The 21,902-nt window shown below is 45.5% G+C and overlaps 1 protein-coding gene across 1 annotated transcript in view; it reads left to right on the top strand.

Annotated features, from left to right (window-relative positions):
- SLC6A11 (solute carrier family 6 member 11) overlaps nt 1-21,902 on the top strand; it is a 126,365-nt gene that overhangs the window by 48,052 nt on the left and 56,411 nt on the right. The window contains exon 6 of the mRNA XM_047744689.1: nt 11,043-11,177. Within this exon, the coding sequence (XP_047600645.1) occupies nt 11,043-11,177 (135 nt within the window). The remainder of the gene's footprint in view (nt 1-11,042; nt 11,178-21,902) is intronic.

Genomic DNA, 21,902 nt, shown 5'->3' with positions numbered 1-21,902 from the left:
AGAAGCCTGATTCATTCATCAGCATGCCTTCCAAAACCAGCACAGGCCCCGGCCCACAGTGGGCTAAATGAATGGCTGGTGAATTGAATTAGAAAGTTCTTTATCCTCAGATGGGGAGGCTTGTAGTGAAAACTGTTTACACTTAAGGCTCATTGTGGCCACATGGGATTATACCTTGTTTTGTTCCGTTGTGTTCTCACTGGGTTATTGAAGTCAGAATGTGTTTATTCATCAACTATTTACAGTCTTCGTAGGCCTTTGTGAGCAGCATTCAGGATGGGCCAAGATGAATAAGGCTCTTGCCCTTCAGTAGATCCCACTCTAGAAGAGAGGCCAGTGTATGAGAAGGTAGAATGAAATAAGAGCTAAGTAAAAGAAGTATGGGAGGCATTTTGCTACAGGCTGACGTGTCAAGTCTCCATGTCTGGTGCTGTGTAAACATTGGCTCATTTAATTCTCACCCCTCACCATAAGAGGTAGGAGCTGTTATCCATATTCCATAGATTTAAGAATCCACGGTTCAAAGGGATTGAGTTAATTGGCTTTATTATTATCCCCATTTTATAGAAGGAAATATCAAGACCTAGAAAGACGATAACTTGCCAAAAGTTGATCATGTACATAGAAAGTGCTGGAGGCTGGATTTGAACTTGGTTATTCTGTGGTCAAGACTGATGCCCCTGTCTGTAAGCTGGACTGCCCCATATGCTGTAGGCTACAGGAGAAGCATTTCATCCTGTAGCCTAATGTTGGTTCATGGAAGACATAGTAATTGACCAGTCTTGAAGGTTGGCCAGATTTTGTTAATTAGAAAAGGGAAAAAGGACCTTGCACATGAAAAGAATAACAAAACCAAAGGCTTACATGCATGCAAGTACAGGGTTGGTTTGGGGAATGCAGGGACATGTGTAAGATGAAGCTGGTTGGATTACAGGGACACTTGAATTCCCCTTGAGTCCATGTAGTGTTTGAATGCTGGCTTTGGAGTCCTATAGATCTGAGCCTGAATCTTGACTTTTTCTTTTTTTTTCTTTTCTTTTTAAAGATTTAAAAAACATTATTTTAAAAAAATTATTTGACAGAGACAGTGAGAGAGGGAACACAAGCAGGGAGAGTGTGAGGGGAGTAGCAGGCTTCCCTATGAGCAGGGAGCCTGATGCAGGGCTTTATCCTAGGACCCTGGGATCATGACCAGAGCCAAAGGCAGATGCTTAACGACTGATCCACCACAGTGCACCATGAATTCTGCCTTTTTCTAATGGTGTGACCATGGGCCAAATACTTGGCTTCTGGGTGCCTCAGTTTCTACTTCTATGAAAGGGGAATGATAAGGGTTTCCACCTTATAGCACTGAATAACGTAAGAAGAGCACATATAGAACCAACAGTGTTAGTCCCATCATCACTAGCGACCTCTTGATCTTCCATTTTTCCTAAATAAAGCACTTTTCCCTCTTAAGCTCTCTGCTTCAGCCAGCATGATTGGTAAATAATAAAGCCAGGGGGTCTCCAAGTTGGAACAGTCCATGGGTGTAGATGATCTTTATGGTCCTAACTATCAGCAAGAAGAAAGAGTAACACCATTCCTGAGATGTTTGGTGCCTTGCCCACAATGTGCCAACCCCTGAAGATGCCTTGTTGATCTGATCTTTCTTTCATAATCAGTCAGGGCTGGCATTGGCATTTTGGGGTCAGAATCTGAAAAGTCTCACCAAGTTTCCCCCCATAAGCTGCACCTGATCCCCCAACAAGCACATACCCCTCAATGGAGAGCCCCCAAACCCCTTACTCACTGGGTTCTTGGAGCCTCATGTAGGTTGGCAATGCTTATTGTCCTTGGCTTCTCCTGAAAGTCTTTTTCTGAAAGCTCTCCCATTTCACAGGGCAGACTTCATCCCTGTGATGACATGGCTGGGGCCCAAACTTCCCTTTATTGCTGTCTTTGAGTCCCTTCTCTTCTTTTAATTTGGAACTTGGTCTTATGGGGTTTTATCCTGGTATAATTCCTTCCATTCCATCTAAGTATTGTCTGCAGCCTGGCCCTTTCAACTGCCTCAGCTATTGGCTGCTGTCAGGACTCCAGAGGATTCTTGCCCATAAAGCCCACTTTGGCTTACTCCTGCTACCCTCTAGCCCTCATTCCAGAGTCTGCCTGCCGCGCCTCCTCGGAATGGCTGGGTACATTTCCCTTCTGTCCTGATGTTTTTCTTTTCTTTTCTTTTTTTTAAATATTTTATTTATTTATTTGACAGAGACAGAGATCACAAGTAGGCAGAGAGGCAGGCAGAGAGAGAGAGGAGGAAGCAGGCTCCCTGCTGAGCAGAGAGTCTGATGCAGGGCTCAATCCCAGGACCCTGTGACCATGACCTGAGCCGAAGGCAGAGGCTTTTAACCCACTGAGCCACCCAGGCGCCCCAAGTCCTGATGTTTTTCTTAACTCTGGTCCTATTCACCCAGATTTACCACCTCTTTACACCAGCCTTCTGTTGCCACGACATTGCTATTCATTCCCATTGATAGTGAGAGGACCCCATAAGGATTTTCAGGAGCCACTCTCTAGTCTCCCCTTACAGCTGAGACAGGGATGACTCCAGACTCTTTGTTTATATTCTTGAACCACCTGCCTCCCCACATTTGTGTTGTTCTCTGCTGGCCAAGACTACTCAGTCACTGAGCTGGAGGGCCAGTGCTTACTGACCAGTGCTGGCCCGCAAAGACAATCACAATCCTTCCAGTTATTGAGCAGCGTCTGTGTGTTGGGTGCTTTGCACGGTGATCTCAAATTCTCACATCAACTTTTGAAGTAGGCATTATCCTCACTTCACACATGGAGAGAATGGAGGCTCAGGAAGACCTCAGAGACCTTCTAAGCCATGTATGTACCTTTGTACTTGATGATGGGGTTCATACCAAATCTGGCTACTCACCCTGTCAAGTTCATTCTAAACTGTGGCAGAGAAGGTTGAAACAGTGGCTTATCAGAAATGGTGATCTCTTTGACAGGTCTGTTCTGACTGCTCTTTTAATGTTACTAACTGGGTCTTTCTGAAGACTTGCCGACTATATTTGTTGCCTTCCTGGTTGATTCCAGGTGTGGAAGGATGTGTGTGCTGAAGAGTCCACCTTCAGGGTCGTCAGGTCATCCTTGGAATCTTCTCTTCATTCCAAGCAGGAAGGAATAGTGTGGATCATTTGGGCTAGTACCTTCATTTAAGAAAAATGATACAGACTTAGAGCAGTAATGGGACATATCCAAGATCACAGAGGCAATCGGTGGTTGGATATTTCAGTTACATGTTTGACTTTTTACAGTGGAGACCTCAAAGAACAGTAGTGGAAACAAGACAGTTTATTTCTCTCTGCCATAACAGCCCTGGTGTGACTGGCCTGCTGTCAGGGACCCAGACTGTTTTTCCATTGCTCTGCCTTCCTTTGGGTGTTGCCCTCATTTCCGTGGTTGAAGATGGCTCACTACTTGGTCTTCATTCCAGCCTGTGGGAAGGGCAAGAAGGGAAAGATAGAATACAGCCCTTCCCTTTAGGGACGCAACCTGGAAGTTGTACACGACACCTTCATGTGTATCTGATTGGCCATAATGTAGTCACGTAGCCTAGCTACAAGGGAATCTGGGAAATGTGGTCTTTATTCTAGGCAGCCATGGATCCAATCAAAATTAGGAGTTTTGTTACCACAGAAAAGGGGAAAGTGAATCTTGAAATGAGGCTCATAGTCTCTGGCGCTGTGGTAGAAAAGGGACAAGAGCCAGGTCCTCCCACCCTGTGTGCTGCCTCCAGTCCTAATCCTGTCCCTCTCCTCCTCCTCAATCCCAGATATGCCCTGAAGCATGGATTCCAAGGCTGGCCGGTGTTTTGGTTTATCATTTTAGGCTACACATCTAAGCTAACTTTCATAGATAATGATAAACCATTTATCGTTGCATAAAAACTGTAACTTCAGCTTCTCATGGAAATATTTCTGCATTGCTGAAATACCATTATTTCCTTATAATAGTGAATATTTTCACTATTTTCTTGTGAAAACATGACTCCTTCCACCGATTTAAAATTTGGTTGCTTAAAACAGAATGTGTTTTCTTCATTTCCTATTTCTGTTAGAATGGTCTGAATAATTACTCTAAAAAAGAATAATTACTCTAAAAAAGGGTGAAGAGGCCGGTTATGCCCATGGTGACATCCCTTCTTTGGCTTCACATTCTCTTAGCACCTTGTTCCCAGAAATCAGTAACATCTTATGGGAGGTTATACCAGGCTATTTGGTGCCTGCTCTGGTGTTTCTACCTAGGAATTCAGGTAGTTTTCTCTCGGAAATTATGTTGATATTCAAAACACTGATTCTCTAAGGGCTGATGTTTATTACTGTGCTTTCCAGCCATATGTAATGGACATATGTACCCTACACACAGAGGCAAGCCCAGCCAGAGGGGAAGTTGGGGATGACTGGACTAATACAGTATTTCCCATGCCAGGGTAGTGGGCTATGATGATGATGATGGGTTACTGCCAAAAAAGTAAAGCAAGCCAGACATTTGTTTGTTTGGATCTTTGAAGTGAAGGACAGACAGAAGAAGAAACGGGAGTTGAAAACAGGAAGACATGTCTGGTCAGGTTTGTGGCGTGGAGCACGGCACATGTGTTGGAGAGAGCTGACTTCTGATCTCATAGTTCTGTGACCTGGTGCAAGCCACTTCTTTCTTTAATCTTCAAGTGTTTTTATTTGTCTTTGTCTGCAAAATGGGGATAGAACCTGTTCAAATGGCATGAATATCAGATAGTGGTACCATATGACACATCTCTGGCAGCCAGTGGTGCACAGTTAACAGCAGCCTCTTCAAGGCCCTGGGTAGCTGGCTCTCAGAAGGTTCAGCCTAAATTAGTGTCAGGACCTTGGATAGCTCTAAGGAATCCTGATCCTTTGCAAGGATTGCAGTTAACTATGAACTAACTGTTCCAGAAAACACTGTTTGCTGGGAAGGACCCCAGCAATCATCCATCTGATCCTTTCCACAGGTTTGGGAGATGTTCTTTCTATTGGAAGTCCACAGGATGATATTAGTGACATGTGAAACTGTATCAAAGAACATTCAATTATATAATGAGATAATAGTCCTTTTTCATGTTGCTTAAGGCAAAAGGTACAGTAAGCTGTTTTATCTTTTAGCACCTCCCTGATACTTGCCACTCTTGCTTTTGAACAAATGGAAAACACAGGTCAGACTCAGAGCCTTTGGCTATAATTTAATCACATTTTATTCTCATTGTATTTATTTTTGCACTTACCTTCTATATTTGTGGTTAGAGATCATGGTTTTCTGTTTATGGTGGTAATTCAGTTTTTCCACTAATATATTTATTAACATAAGAGAGAATATTGAATTCTAGAAAATATTAAGTAAACAGTACAAAGGAATACATGCATATGGCAAAAAAAAAAAAAAAAGAAAAAAAATTGGGAAAATGGTACAAGAGTGATTGAAGCTTGGATTAGTTCACCCCTGCCTCTTGTAGATGGTAAAATGCCAGCCCAGAGAGGGTGTGGAACTTGCCCTAGCCGCTTAATATTTGGATCTTCTGACCCTGTGGTTCTGTGTCCTTGCCCCCACACCACCCTGATTTCCCAAAGCCTTTTGAACAAGGCTCAATTTTCCAATTTACCCCATTATCATGGAAAACTTAGGGAGGGGCAGCCTTTCTGCAACCTTTGTCATGTTCCCAATGATCAGACAATCTCCCTGCTATGAAATAAATAGCTGTGTCCTGGAAGTAGGGGGAAATGCCCCACAATTCCAGTATTGGAATGCAAATGAGCAATTAGAGTCAATTAAGCAGGATACAGTATAATTACCACCAATTGTGCTAACCTTTATATTCAGGAGGACTTGACCTGCTGAAAGGAAGTTAAACAATAGTAAAAAAACCTCTTCCTCAACCAAGGCATGTGCTTGGGGCAGGAACCTCATTTCAGGGGCCTCAGAGGTCTGACAGATTAGACCCTCCTTCTTCCACACCCACCTCTCAGGGTCGGAGCCATCGCTGGCAGCAGCCGGAAGCAGCCAGCCTTTATCGTACCTTCTCAGTGACTTATTGTGTCTTTCACCAAACACTGCATAATTTACCATAATTCCTGAGGCCTGCTTAGCTCATCCAGAGAATTCTGTAGCTGCAGGCCTCTTGAAAGTGATGAACTTAGCTGTGGATTACCTTGTATCTGAACTTTCTTGCCCTCTGTATCTGGACGGATCTGTCTTTTGAAGCCAAGTCTCTTCCTTATTTAGAAACCCTCTTCTCTTGCTCTCTCTCCCTGTCCTTCTGCATGTGTGTGCTCTCTCTCAAATAAATAAATACATCTTTTTTTAAAAAATCAGATTCAATTTTCTGAATCCCATTTTATGGACCTAGCATTTCATATGGACAGAGCACGCAGTGGTGTTCTGAGGCCCTGCAGCCTAACCTTGGGATCCAGGATCTCAGCCTGCTAATTTGTTTATCCTTCCACCAAATATCTATTGAGCATGCTTTATGTACCTTATACTGTCCTGGGCACTGGATACAGCAAGGAAAGTAAAAGACAAAGCTCCCTTACCTCAAGGAGGTTATGATTTAGAAATCTGAAGCTTACAAGGCAATAACACAGCTGATGGAGAGCTGCTGGAGGTGCTCAGAGGGTGCCAGAGTGATGGGGAGGCGGGTGGGGTAGGGAGTTGGGGAGGACGTGGTACTTTAACCCCTCAACAATTATGGGCAGATGGCATGGCTTCCAGGCTAAGAGGATGGGTCCTGAGGTGAGACTGAGGTACAGTATCCACCACCCCCCATTCATGGTTTCACTTTTGCCCATTCCAGTTCCTCACTGGAAGCAGCAATCATCCTTCTGATGTCAGAAGGCTGGTAGTAGCCTAACGCTGTGTCACAGTGCCTGCGCCATTCCTCTCACTTCTCATCACATGTGCATTTTATCATGCCAGCATCACTCAAGGACGAGTATAGTACAGTGGGATATTTGGAAGAGAGAGACCACATTCATGTAACTTTTATTGTAGTACATTGCTATAATTATTCTAGTTTATTCTCTGTTATTATTTTTCACTTTACTTTGCCTAATTTATAAATTAAACTTTGTTATAGGTATGGACATACAGGAAAAAAACATATATAACATTCTGTATTACCCGTGGTTTCAGGCATCCTGTGGGGGTCTTGGTACATTATCTTCCGTGTGTAAGGGTAGGGGGCTACTGTGCTTCCTCCACTCCTCTGGGCCTCAGCTGCCTGACATATAAAGCAGGTAGGACAATGATATTGCACCTAGAAGGCAGGGTCCCTGGCTTGAAGGAGTCCTAGCCTTGTGGGATTTCAGATATACTCAGGATGAATACCTAGGACTGGGTGTTACAGATAAAGGGGGACATGAAAATATAAGGAAGACTTATCTTAGGTAAGATAAGGAGGACTTACCCTCAGGGAGGCTGGCACACTCCCTGAGGGTAAGGAAGCTGGCACAGCAGAGAACAGAGTGGTTGGGGGAAGGATGGAAGCTAATCAAGTCACACAGCAAGTTGGGGCAGAGTCAAGGTTAAACACAGGTCATCTGACTCAGACCCCAACCTTTTGCACTATATCCCACAACCTTGAATGGAAGTTAATCCAGGAAGACACATGCTGGACTCAGTTTTGAAACCCAGGCTGCAGTGTGGATAGCATGGGGCTGTCACTGGACTGAGGAGAAAGATGACACAAGTTCCCAGTCATGGGGCTGAAGAGGGGGTGTCATGTCAGAATATAGTTGGAGATTAAGTTGTCAGGACTTGCTGCCCCTGATTGAATGCGGAAGAATTTGGGGGAAGAGGGGAGGCAGGCTCCAGTTTGAACACCTGGAGCACAGCCTGGGAGACAGTATTCTCAGCCCATTTCCTCACTGTTGGCTAGTTTGACATCTTCCTTGGCGGACTCAGCCTTTCCAATTCCTGCTTAGCGTTGGAAACCCAGCTTCAACCCCGCTGTCAGAGCCAAAAGGCTGAAACTATCCATAAAGAAGCTTCCAGCCCATCTCTCTAGCCTCCTTTTCATGTTTCACATTAGTCCGGTGGGTGTCATGATCCCAGGAATGTCATTCAGGCATGTCAGCAGTTCTTTCTTTGAGCAGGAGATCTGGGTCTTACCACTCTGGGGACAGGGACTAAGGGCCTGCAGGACACTGTGAATGCATCAGTGAAAAAATGGGCTAGAGCAAGAGTAGAAGATAGTGGATTTCTTCCCAGTTGATTATGGAGGCTGCCCAGAATACTGTGGAGGGTCTTGAGGCTTAGCTACATCCAGGCTTAACTTCAGAGAGTATTGTGATCAATTGGTGATGTCTGCCATGAGCACAGGCAGGATGTGGCGGCGTGCATGCCTTTTATGTGCAATTTCTTAATGACAAGGTCTGTATTGTTTGCACAGTCTATGGCTGTTCTCAGGAAAGATCAAAGATATTGTCCAGGTATCTAGTATAGTTGAGGGTTAAAGGGGCTATTGGGAGAACTGGGACCAGTGTCAGATACAGGCTGTCCTCAGCATTGCATTTTCGACTTTCATACCATTCTCCACTTGTGTCCATTACATAATGATGCCCCTAAGCCACCTTTTGTTCCCTGACTCAAAGCTCTCAAACCTCAGCTCACAAAGGGATTTTTTCTAGCTAACGCCTGCCAGCCAGTGGTTTCATTTTGGCAGCCTAAGTCATTGTCTGCACTGTGGTCTTTGGACAGTTCATCTGAATATTTTCTTTCCCTTATGGTTTTATTTTAAAAACTGTAAAAATGAAGGTGTGGATTTCAGTGGAGGGAGTGTAGTTCTCCTCAATGTAATGTAGAAGCAGAGCATGCATTTAGAGCTCTAAACAATGGGATTGCTTCAGAAGAATCCTTAGCCATTTAGTAAGTCATGCCAGTTTGGACCTTGAAACAGTCCGCATCCATGTGTATTGCTGAGGGCATGGTCAGGGCTCATTTGGCCAGGTTATAAGTGACCCGTTAATGACACCCTGGTGGCCCAGTATGCTCAAAACAGACCAGACGGAGGGATGCCTGGGTGGCTCAGTCAGTTTGCATCTGCCTTCAGCTCAGGTCATGATCTCAGGGTCCCGGGATCCAGCCCTGCATTGGGTTCTCTGCTCAGCAGGGAGCCTGCTTCCCCCTCTCTCTCTGCCTGCTGCTCTGCCTACTTGTGATCTCTGTCTGTCAAATAAATAAATAAAATCTTTTTAAAAAAATAAAGATTTTTAAAACTTATTTATTTGACAGAGCAAATGAGAGAGCACCAGTAGGGGGAGGAGCGGCAGGCAGAGGGAGAAGCAGGCTCCCCGCTGAGCAGGCAGCCAGGACACAGAGCTTGATCCCAGGACCCTGGGAACATGACCTGAGTAGAAGGCAGATGCTTAACTGACTGTGCCACCCAGGCACCCTCTGTATTTAGCGTTTCTATTTCAGTTTTTCTAAGATGTTAATTTATATGAAAATAAAATAAATAATGCAAGGAAAAAATCCAGGAGGAAATGCTGTATAAATGTGGCTATTTCTATTGTCACATGTGAAGTGATTGGCATTTAATAGGATTTTATTCTCTTCTTTCCTCTGTCCCCATTTCCCATGTCCTCAACTTCTGCTAATCCTTTATGGGCCAATCCCTGGATCACCTCCTTGGAGAAGCCCTTCCTGACTGCCTCTGTAATTAGTTCCTCTGTGCTCCTCCATCCTTTACTTTCTCCCCTGATCACATAATGCATTACCTACATGTCTGTCTGTTCTCCTAGTGGGGAAGCCTCTTGAAGCAGAAACTTCCATTCAAGACTCATTCTTATTTGTGTATTCCAGAATCTAACTCAGTGCTTGGTACGTAGGAGTGTTCTGGGTGTGTGAGTGAGTGAGTAGGGGAGGAGTGAGTAAATGAATAAACGCACAGAGTGAAGGACTGGACTGCTGTAAAAGAAACCCTGGGCTGAGAAACGATTCCACTAGAAGAATTAAGACCATAGGTCGTAGAGCACACTGAGTCTCTGAACCAGTCCGAAAGCTGGACACATATCCGTGTCTGTGCACCTTTGTGGGAAAGGGCCGAGAGTCTGTAGCTGTCCTCAGATCCTCAGAAGTGTCCGTGGCCCCCACATGTTGACAAGTTGCTGATCTAAACAGATGGAAGAGGCAGGCCCCACTGAGAGGACATGACCAAGTTATTTCAGAGGAGAACGTGACAAAAAAGTGAGAGCTGGAGGGGACACCGAGTCCTGCCAGGACCTCAGGTGAAGGTGTGGCCCCAGGACAGGAACTCCCAGAGTCTAGAACGTGTGGCTGTTTCCTTGTAAACAGTTCTTGTATAAAGAAACCCAGGGGGGATTTTGCTACTTGCACAGAATGTGTGGGCTGAAAGGGTTCATTGGGTCCAGGTTCATTGGGTCCTCCAGACACACCCCACGGAAATCAGTCCTGGCACACACTGGGTCTTTCTCACCCCCGACAGTGCCCTCCCTGACTCCTCTCTTGCACTTTTCTATCCTATCCTTGAATGTGAAAACTCGATTTTACTCAAGAGCGTTGTTTTTTAAAAATGTGGATCATGGCCTGTTGGTGAATTGTGACTTGCATTTAGAGCATCATCACCAGCTCTTTTTTAAAAATAAGAAATCAGATATGATAGAAAATATTGAGTGCATCACACATGGAAGAGTGAGTATTTTGTGAAACATCCTGTTTCAGCTCGATGTGCATGGAAATTTGATATCCTGTGTATTACCTTCTGTGGGGTACGGCCACAAATGACTGAAAAGCACTGATCTCAAGCATCTTTGTCGACATTCACTAGATACTCACTGAAGGAACTGGCCCTTGAAGGGTCCAGATGGTGAGAGATGAGGTGGGAGAAGAAGCCATGTGGGGTGATCATGTATCCCTGCACTGGGAAGCCCTTTGCTCCAGGTCGGGATTTAGGAGCCTGCCATGTCGCCCCCACACCGTCACCCCTTCTTGATCCTTTCCTCTCCTCCCCTGGGCAGGTTGTGTACGTCACTGCAACATTTCCATATGTCATGCTTCTGATCCTCCTGATCCGAGGGGTCACGTTGCCCGGGGCCTCCGAAGGCATCAAGTTCTACCTGTACCCCGACCTCTCCCGGCTCTCTGACCCACAGGTAAGAGTTGCTTGCTCAATGCCCAGTTGCCCATCACACCTGGGAAGCCTTCTGTGGGCCTCTGCTACTAACCCAGGGGCTCACCAGCTGGCTGAGTACGTGGAATCCTGTGGACCCCTTCTCACAGCAATAATTTTCAATGCACGCATTAACATTAACAAAAAACGAATTTGTGATGTGGTAATAAAGTATGTGCTCATTTATCAATATATCAAATAACAAGATTCTGCAATAGGTCCAGTCATTTTCATGATTTCAAAGTAGTGATGATCATAAAAGACCTTTGGAGATATCTGTACTGTGATATGAAAGTATCTGGAATTTCTACTGCTAACAATACTGTAATTTGTTGTCTGCCTTCATAATTGAAGAAGTGCTGAATTTCAGAGGTTAGTGACAATAAAACACATGTTTTCCTTCCACCTAAGATCTCAGATCCCTGCAGCCATGCATCTCAGCCAGAGGAACTGGGTCTGTGTTGGTGATTGATTTTTCTTATGGGTGTAGCTCACAGAAAGAAGATAATTGGTGAAGACTGGCTCCCCTGTTAGTTGTATCCAGGAAGGCATTGGCTGTTGTATATGTGTAGTGGATAGTGACTGTTTATACCTAAACTTCTCTAAGTGGGTAGTGGGGGTGTGCCTGGGGGTACATTAGACGAGAGATGAAACCAAACATCTTGCAGGCCCAGGAGTATTCAGCCTCATTACTTGTTAGAAGCTCCTGGAAACTTTCGAAAAATCCCAATTCCCAGACCAATTAAATTAAATTTTCTGGGGGTGGGTCCTAGGTATCAGGATCTTCTAAAGGTCACCAGGTAATCCCAGTGTGTATGTCAGATAATGTGCTCAAAGACACTTGATGGATGTGGAGACATCCATTTTTTTTTTAACTGAAGTGTACTTGACATATAATGTTACATTAGTTTCAGGTGTACAACACAGGGATTCACCATTTTTATACATTATGAGGTGATCACCATGATAAATCTAGCTACTGTCTGTCACCCTACAAAGTTGTTATATATTATTAACTATAGCTAATATAGTGTACCTTGTATCCCTGTGACTTATTTATTTTATAACTGGAAGTTGTACCTCTTAATTCCCTTCCCCTATTTTGACTGCCCACTCCCCAGCAACCACCACATTGTTCTCTGTATCTAGGAATCTGGTTCTGTTTTGTTTTGTTCATTTTTTTTTTTTTTTTTTTTAGATTCCACATATAAGTGAAATGCAGTATTTGTCTTTCTCTGACTTATTTCATTTAGTGTAGTACCCCAGGTCCATCCATGTTGTCACAAATGGCAAGATTTCATTCTTTTTTATGACTGAATAATATTCCATTGTGTCTCTACACCACTTCTTTATCCATTCATCTCTCCGTGGACACTTGGACTGCTTCCACAATTTGGCTATTATAAATAATGCCACGATGAACATAGAGGTACCCATATTTCTACTAAAACAAACATAGATGGATCATGCATTAGAATGTGGAATCTGTATTCATAGAAGATGAGCCTGTAAGAAATTCCAAGTGTGCAGTCTGTGGCTTCCAGCCATCCCCTGTTAGGAGAAATTGGATGGGAAGGTTTATGGAGGGTGAGTTACTGTAGCTCAGCTGTACTCATTACAGTGATTAAGGTCCATGGTGGAGTGGCAATGTGTACTCATTTCTATCTCAGTTTGCTGTGCTGTGAGGGGCCCCCGAGCCTCAGGGCACCATCAGGCATCCAAGGCAGCATCCTGAATTGCATGCAGAATCCCTAGGAAGAAGGAAATGAGCTCCTGACTGTTGGCCTTGCCAATGCCAACCTATGATGGCAAAGGCTCAGTTGGAGAATCAGTTTTGGAAAACCTATTTCCAGAATCACTGGTCTGTGCATTTGTGTTAGATCCACAAATTCTTGACAGATTTCCTGTCCTTTCCTCTACTCATGGGCTTTCTTATCCTGGTCCTCAAGGTCAGGCAAGAGATTCTGAGCATCACCCAGAGTTTCCAATCCTCAATGATCATTGAAACACCTTGGAACATGTTAAAAGTGCAATTTCAGCGGTTATGGGATGGAAACTGCACATCTATATTATTAGAAAGCTGTAGAGGAGATTCTGATGATCAGAAAAGTTTGGGAAAACCCAGCCACCACCTATAACCATAGAGGCCTATCTACACATATGCACACGTGTGTGCCACAAACTCACACCCACACACAGAACAGAAGTGAAGCCTGATAGTCCACCATTCACACTGCCTGCCCACACCATCCCAGTCTCCTGCCATCTCTGTCCTCTTAGGCCTTGGCTCCCAGGCCAGCACTTACCTGCAAGGCTGTTCTGTGGAATGGCACTTGGAATTGTGGCCAGCACATTGGGCCAGCAGTCTGGACCTGGTCTTCCTCTGGCTCTGCTGCTGATCCTGAGTGACCTTGGACAACTTCTTTCTGGGCCTCAGTGTTCCCACCAATGACATGAAAAGATTGAATTCAGTCAGCAGTTTCAAAGTAGATCCAGAGAATCCTGCATTTTCTGTGAACGTGGGTTGACAAACTGCCTTACAGGCCAGATTCAGCCCTCTGCCCTTGTTTCATAAATAAAGGTTTATTGGAACGGAGCCATGTTGTTTGTGGCTGCTCGAAGGCATAACCCAGAGGCAATGTGGAGTAGATGAGACAGAAACCATATGACCCCTTGTATCGAGGGTTCCAAGACCCCACACATGTTGAGTGATTGACTAGAAGGGCTCAGAGGACTCAGCACTTACACCCTTGAATGTAGTCTATTTCCATCATCAGATGAAGTCTGGAGGAATCCATGCTTAGGCTTCCCATGGTATTCTGCAGGGAGGAGACCCCCTGAACATCTTCCTTCTTGTAGTATCAAAATGCAGCAGCATGTGGGCAGTATTTCTGCCCAGAGGAGATTGCTCAGGACCTGGGTTTTTAATGAAGAAGATTGATTGATTGATTGATTGATTGATAAAGATTTTATTAATTTATTTGTCAGAGAGCATGCACAGGCAGGGGGAGTGGAAGGCAGAGGGAGAAACAGGCTCCTTGTAGAGCAGGAAGCCTGATGTGGTACTCAGGTACCTGATGTGCACCAGGAAGAAAAGTTCCCAGGGAGGTCTAGTGGTTTGGATTGTCGAGGGGTGTGAACAGCCTTGTTTCTTGGGGTTGATCTAGAAGTCACAGTGTTCAGGCTTCCTGCAGCTACCAGGGACAAAAGGGTTGATGGCGGAGCTACAAAACGGTCTCTTGTGGGTAAACACGTAGGAAGGAGAGGGGATGGAGGAGGTGAGCCCCAGGGACTGGGGCTGGTCAGAGGGGCCGCTGCCAGAGACGGTCAGGTCTCCGGCTTCAGAGCCCCATCAGTTCCCTACACTGCTCTAGCCATTCCCAGAAGTGTGTGTGTTGGTGGGGGGGGGGTGGGGGAGGTGGTGGTGTTGCTCTTAGGTGGACTGAGGACCAGCAGAGGTAAAATGAGCACTTCCTGGGAGTCTTCTCTAGGCTGCCAACTCCAAGAGGACAGGGATCACAACCAGGATCCTGTGTACCACTCACCTATTTCCAGAGCCCAGCAACGCTGTTACTTAGTGCATCCCACAGATATTTGCTGCATGTCTACTATGTCACATATTCAGTACATAGAATGAATAAGACCCTCTCCCCTTGTCCCCAAAGAGCCCACAGTCTGGAGGAAGAGGAAAGAGCCTCACTAGTCCTTGACTGGGTTGGTTTCCATCCATATAAGGAAGACAGTTGGAGGCGATCAGAGCTTCTCATCCTTCCTTTGATCTGTTGAGAAGAACGTGCGCCTTGTTCTTGGTGATGGTCCTCATGCCAAAGCACGTGAATAAGTCATGCCTTTTAAATACTGAGGAAGATCTAAAGTAGCTACATCCATGCCATCCCTTTCCCTCTTTTGCTTCTCAGGAGCGTCTGTGGGCAGAGGCTTCACGGGTAGCTGACCACTGGTGCCCCAGGCACTGGATGGAACCCCCACTTGCCTTCTCTGTCCTGCTGCTGGAAGGGCCAGCCCTGTCCCAGCGATCCGGTAATAGCTGTGAAGCCTGCCTGTTATCATCAGAGCTTTACTTCTCTGGAAATACAGTTGGGGTTTTTTTAAGTCTTGGTGCCTGTGCACATTAGCTGGGTAGGACAGGTAATAACCCACAGAAGGAAAATAACATTTGGGGTACCTCTGCCCCATAGGACACTCTTGCTCCCTGCAGTCCACATCCCAGCCAGAGTGACAAGGATGTGGGGCCTTTCTGTGACACAGGATCTGCATGAATTCCAGCCCTGGCCTCCAGCTCCCTATCCCTGCTGCTTACAAGGGGTTCAGACATGCCTGTTTGCAATGTCATTTACATTTCTAAAGGAACACAGGGCTCCTGACTGGTGCAGCACTCTGGACCTCAGCTCCCTGGGGCGTTAGACAAGGGAAAAATCCTTTCAAGGGGTGTCCCTGGCCCCTCTGGGCTTGCGTGGCATTCTGCAGGAAGACTGATGAAGTGTTGATCTGGATAGACACATGCATTCACAGAGGCTCCCTCCTTCTGTCTCCCCAGCCATTGAGGCAAGAGAATTCCAAAAAGCAGGTAAAGAGAGCTCAGCTGTGGAGAGCCGGGGAGCCAAGAACACCTTCCTCATGGGGTAACTATGAGGTCTAGAGAGAGAGTCGTGGAAGTTGTTTTAAGGTGTAAAGGTAGTCCTAGCATGTCCTGCAGTCGGTCATAAGCTCTCTAGAGACAGGATTTGTAGTGCAGTGGAATCTAGTTTCCAGGAAAGGAAATTGAGTCACTCTGTTGCCATTGGCCAGCTTTGTGTCCTTCAGGCTGTTTTCCCTTTACCTTTCAGGACTCAGGGTTCTCACCTGTCCGTTGGGGTAAGAATACCCACCACAGGGGTGCCTGGGTGGCTCAGTGGGTTAAAGCCTCTGCCTTCGGCTCAGGTCATGGTCTCAAGGTCCTGGGATCGAGCCCCACATTGGGCTTTCTGCTCCACAGGAAGCCTGCTTCCTCCTCTCTCTCTGCCTTGCCTCTCTGCCTAGTTGTGATTTCTGTCAAATAAATAAAATATTAAAAAAAAAAAAAAGAATACCCACCACACAGTGAAATAAGTGAAGTAAGTGTGCACATGGTTACAAGAGCACTTCTGGTTTTCGTTTTCGGTGCCCAGCCCAGGGTCTGGCATACAGTAGGTCTCTGGGGACACTGGTGGTGTTCTTCATTTGCCTCTATGTCACTGGCTCTGGGCAGGATGAGTAGGAGCCCCACAGCCCAAGGGGAAGGCTTTGAACTCGGAACCAAGTGCCTTTATTGTGAATCCAGTAAATTAAGTTTCTCATCAAGAACTTGAAGCAACCCAGCAGCTTGCCTTCTTTGTCCTCTGGGAGTTTGCATTCTGTTGTCTCTTATAACTTTCTAAACATCTATTTGTCTTCACTGTCAGCCCTGTGTTCTCTCTGAAGTGTGGAGTGCTTCTACTCCCATTTTTTTTCCCCTCAAATTTTTATTTTCTGTCTTTTCAGTCTTTGGGGAATGGAGGGGCTTTTGCAGGAAATCACATTTTCCTTGCCCCAGATTCCTGCCGTTCTCACTCTTCATTGTGTTTCAAGTGTGTGTTTTCAGGGCAAGAACAGAAAGGCCTGTCACAGATCCAAAGCGTGGGGTCTGCTTTCCCAGGGTGTGCACACATTCTCCAAGTCAGTCTCTTCTATGCAGGGAACTGGAGTCTGCGGCTAAGGTGTCCAAGTTCTGAAGGTGGGGTAGAAGGATGTCCAAACAGTGAGAGCATCTCAGAACACTAGAAATCTACTCCTGCTACCCACCACACAAGAACAAATCAGGGAAAATAAGACCTTCATTTAAAAGCTTACCTGATGAACCTAATGGATGTGCCCATGGAATTGCTGCCACCTCGTGGCAGTGTACTCTGGTTCTAAATGGATCCAAGGAAAAATGGGTTCTTGGCTATTGAACTTTGAAACCAAAATGTAAATATTGACATTGACTTACAGATGTTGGAAACGTTTTTGAAAATATTGCAAACCTCACTGAACATGAGGGCTATTCCTTGAGACTGAAAATCAATCTAGGTTTCCTTTTGGTATATTTGATTCTGGGTTAGAGTCCCTGTTCTACTAGCATTTATTGTTGTCTCCTCAGTACCAGGTACTGGGGATACAGAATCAGATGACACGATTCTTGTCTTCAAAAAGATGACAGTTTCTTGGGAGGCACACATAATTAAGTCAGCGATAAAAGTGTGAAGGGAGTTACTGGGGTTGGAATTCATCTGACACGGGTGTTCTCCTTCCAGTCACCAGGTGAACTCAAGAATGAGGAACACATTACTGATCTCACTCACACACTGAGAAGTAGTGAACATTTCCTCTTTTCTTAACTGCTTGAAATTCCTTAAGAGTTGCTACTCTGTGGAATCAGAATTCCGATACACTCCAAGGAGATTCTGTGTATCACTGGGGCTCCTCATTAAATCCTTTCAGTCACAGGTTTACTCAAAGGGAGGTTTTATGAGTTTTAGTTCTGAACTGTTTCAGCAGCCCCTCATTAATCTATAGTCTCAGTGGTTGAAGAACTGCTTCACTGCACAACTGGTGCATGTGAGAGTAGTGATTCTAGTTATTGTTTCTCTTAAGGCTGATTCTCTGACAGATGATGTGCTTCACAAACTCACCATTTAATTAATCCTATTCACTGAATCAGCAAATTCTTACTGAAAATTATTGTTTTCTAGACTCAGGCACTAAGTCCTATATATAAGTACCTTAAATTCTTCGGATCTGTAAGAGAGGACCTGAGGTTCTGTTACCCTAAGGAAGATTCTCTCTTACAGGTCATGAGAGTTTTAAAAACCTTTTTCCTAAGGGTTTTTCAGATGAGGGGACTGAGGGTCCAAGAGGTTAAATCACTTGTCTTCTGCTGGCAGAGATAGTACTTGAACCTAGGTGACTCTGACTTGGTCGTGTAAAAGATACACTCTTAAAACTCTTTGTCTTATCTGATTTTTCTGGCCTTGCTCTTACTCTGCAGCCCTGGGCTGCCCATCTTGGCTCTGGCATCTTTGAGCATGTCAGACCTACAGGACTACTTAACAAGAATCCTAGAATCTAGCATCAGGTGGGTTTAGTGCCCACCCAGTGCAGGAATCCAGTCCGTAGTAACCGGATCAGTTTCTGATTGCCCCCCGCCAAGGAAACCTTTCACCTCTACTTTGGAACAACTGTCCAGCTCACCTGGCTCCCAGTGTTGAGACAGTCACTTATTCTTGCATTTGCCTGTTCTCTCTTGATTCATCTGCCACAATTTGTGCCCCACTTTGAGAGTATCTACCAGGGTTGAACATACTAATTCAAGTGCATCTCAGACAATTAAGACACAAACCAGCCTCCTCTGGGCTAATAGAATAGCCTCCAAGTGGACTCCCTGCCCCTTACCAGTATTCCCTTCCTCACCCTGCAGACTGAGGGAGCTTTGAAAAAGGAATCCTGGCTTATGTAACTTCCTGGCATTTTTCTTTAAGTGTGTTGCGTTTTAATTCCTTGAGTGTGTTTATAATAGCTACTCTAAAGTCTTTGTTAAATCTCACATCTCTTTTCCTTAGTGAATCAATCATATCTTCTTGTTTTTGTGCATGCCTGGTAGTTTTTGATTGAATACTGTGGATTGTAGTTGAATATTGCGGATACTATATTATAGATGCTCTGGATTCTGTTATCTTCCTCTGAAGAGTGTTGGTTTTATTTGAATAGGTATTTCAATTACTGGCTGACACCTTAAACTTCTGTAGACTCAACTTTGTGTTTTCTTAGTACAGATATGTGGAAATCTCAAGCTGTTTCTTAAGACCCTCTAACTCAGTGGGACTTAGGTTCTAAACTCTTTGTCCTCTGTACAGTTTGTCAGGGCTCTGCTTTAGGCCTTGTTAGGATGGGTCTAAAGTAGTTATCTATAATTCTTACTCTAGAGCACTGGTTCTCAACCCGGGAAAGTTTGCTTCCCAGGAGACATTTGGCAATATTTGAAACAGTGTTAATTGTCACTGCTGTGTGTGCTACTGGTATCTGGTGAAAAGAGGCCAGGGATGCTGCTAAACATCATCCACTACACAGGACAGTCCCTGCAACAAAAAATTATGGGGCTCAAAATATCCATAATGCCATGGTGGAGAAACCTTGCCTGGAGGCATTGTCCTTGCTCCTCAGTGGAGGTTGTTCTGTGTCTCAGCTAGATGCCAAGGATGAATACTGGCTGGCCAGATCTGTCCACTTTTATAGGCAGGATCTCCAGTCTCCCAGCCCTGTTCTTCCATCCCCCTACTCCCTGTCCAGCCTCTAGTGTCTCTGTTCCACTCTCAACCTGTAGTAGCCTATTTGCCCTTGGATGGGCTCACCCTGGACCTTTATAGCTCAGCTGTCAACCACAGCCTCACAGGAGACCTCCACATGGACTTCTGGGGCCCTACTCTATACAGGTCCCCCTTTCTGGTGCCCAACACTATAGATTATAACTGTGTCAGCTGTCCCACACTCTGGCCCAGCCTCCTTGACCCAGTGAGATTATGTGTTCTACTCGGACTCTAGCCCTCTGTGCTGGGGTGAAGAAATTGTTCCCAGGTGGAATGCTGGGCAAAACCCTTGTGGAATTTCCCACCTCTTAGGAATACCAGCCCTGACCAGCATGTTATTCAATGCCTGAAACAGTTGCCTCTGCTATTTTGTCTGCTTTGATGGTTGCTTATGGAGGAGGACTAGTCTAATACCAATCACTCAGTCATGACCAGAAGCAGAGGTCTGACTTTTCTGCTTACAGTTCCCCCGGCAGCTTCCCCTTGCACAAGGATTAACATCCAAACTGTTCACCGTGGCACCTTTGTGGCCTTGTTCCATCTCCCACATGGCCCTGGGCATTCTAGGCTCTTTCCTACCACAGACCCTGCTTATGTGGATTAGTGTTCTCTCAGATATTCCCATGGCCTGCTCCTTCTTGCCCTGCAAATCTCAGCTACAAAGTCAGGTTACCTCTGGCCGCCCGAGCTCAGACATCCCCCACTAAACCCCATGACCCCCAAGAAAACCTCTGTTTTCTTTTATTCATGGGGCTAATGGCTCTCTGAAGCAGTCTCATGTGTTGGTTGATGTGTTCACTGTTGACCTCCCCCTGTTAGTATGTAGCTCCATGTAACCATGCACCATGGATTCCCCCGCCCCTGTTGCACACAGCCTGGTGCATGTGAGTCCCCCAGTCAATACTGGACTGGTGGGTGGGTGAGTGCCATATAGTGGTTCAGATAAAGGACCACACATGGTCAGGAGAACAAAATTATTCCCAATTACACATCCTGTAGAGACTTTGTGAAACATATAGCCTTTGATTGGATCCCTGAAGGATGGGGAAGAGAAGGCTGTTTGGAGGTAAACAAAGACCAGACATAGGAAAGTCTGCATATGCAAAGTGAATGGTCAGTAACTCAGTGTGGCTATAGGACAGGTTTTGTTGCAGGAAATCATAAGAAATAAGATTGAGACAGTAGACTGAAGCTCCATCACTGGAAACCTTGGGTGCTAAGCCCAAAGAGCTTAGGACTTCATTTACTGGCCAGAGGGAGCTGTTGAAAGTTTCTGGGCCCGAGGTTGGGTGGCATGTATAGAGCTGTAACGTCAGAAGACTGCTTAGACAGGAGCGGCTTAGTAGAAAAAACTTGCCAGCAGAGTATGAGAGTCAGAGCTGCATTTGAATGCCTGCTTCTCACTCACCTCACTATGTGACCTTGAGCAGGCACTCACCCTCTCTGAGCCTCAGTTTCCTCTCTTGTAAGCCTCAACATCCAGTCTTTTACTCATCTGCTTCCCTTGTAGACATAGTAAGATTAAATGAATCAGCAACATGTAAACTTCTCTAGGGGCAGAAAAAGAGAAAGCAAATAGGATGAGTTTGGAGGTGAGGAAAGAAGTGGACACATGTGTCAAATGACCTTGATTTTGGAGTGGGTGGGCAGAGTAGAGCAAGGAGGAAGCCCATCTGCCAAGGACAGTGGGGGCTTTGTAACATCATAGGGGACACAAAAAGTGGCCCTTCCGTTGTGACCTCCCATGGGTTTATGCGCAGATGTGGTTGAAGTTAGTGCCATTGTTTGAATTCATCTGGCTACTTCCAGAAGCCCAACAGGTACTGCAGAGGAAAGAAACATGGGCTCATTTCAAAGAGATGTCAGCAAACCCTGAAGAGGCACCTGCTTTCTGCCAGGTCTGACCATGTACTGGGATTACAAGGGGTGAGTTGGGCAGTGCTGTTGCTCTTGAGGATTTTGCATTCTCATAGGGAAAGAGGGATGTCACCAGGAGTGGCTGCAGTGGGGGCCGGAGGGGACCATGGACAGTCTTGACCCCAGCTGTACCAGCACAGAAGAGGAGTGACCATGAACCTTTCTCCTTGGATTCTTAGGCTGTTTTTTGTTTTTGTCTTATTTAGGATTCCAGCCTTATGTTTTTTCATCCAGCAAGCATTATTGAGCACTTATTGCATACCGGGCATCGTGCTGGCTAGGGCTTTACTTTTCAAATGAATCAGCAGAGGGGCGCCTGGGTGGGTCAGTGGGTTAAGCCTCTGCCTTTAGCTCAGGTCATGATCTCAGGGTCCTCATGATCTCAGGATCAAGCCCTGCATAAGACTCTGCTCGGCGGGGAGCCTGTTTCCCCC

The sequence above is a fragment of the Lutra lutra genome, chromosome 1 (assembly GCF_902655055.1).
Source record: "Lutra lutra chromosome 1, mLutLut1.2, whole genome shotgun sequence".
Lineage (NCBI taxonomy): Eukaryota > Metazoa > Chordata > Mammalia > Carnivora > Mustelidae > Lutra > Lutra lutra.
The sequence above is the reverse complement of the archived record's forward strand: the minus strand, read 5'-3'. Positions and strand labels throughout refer to the sequence as shown.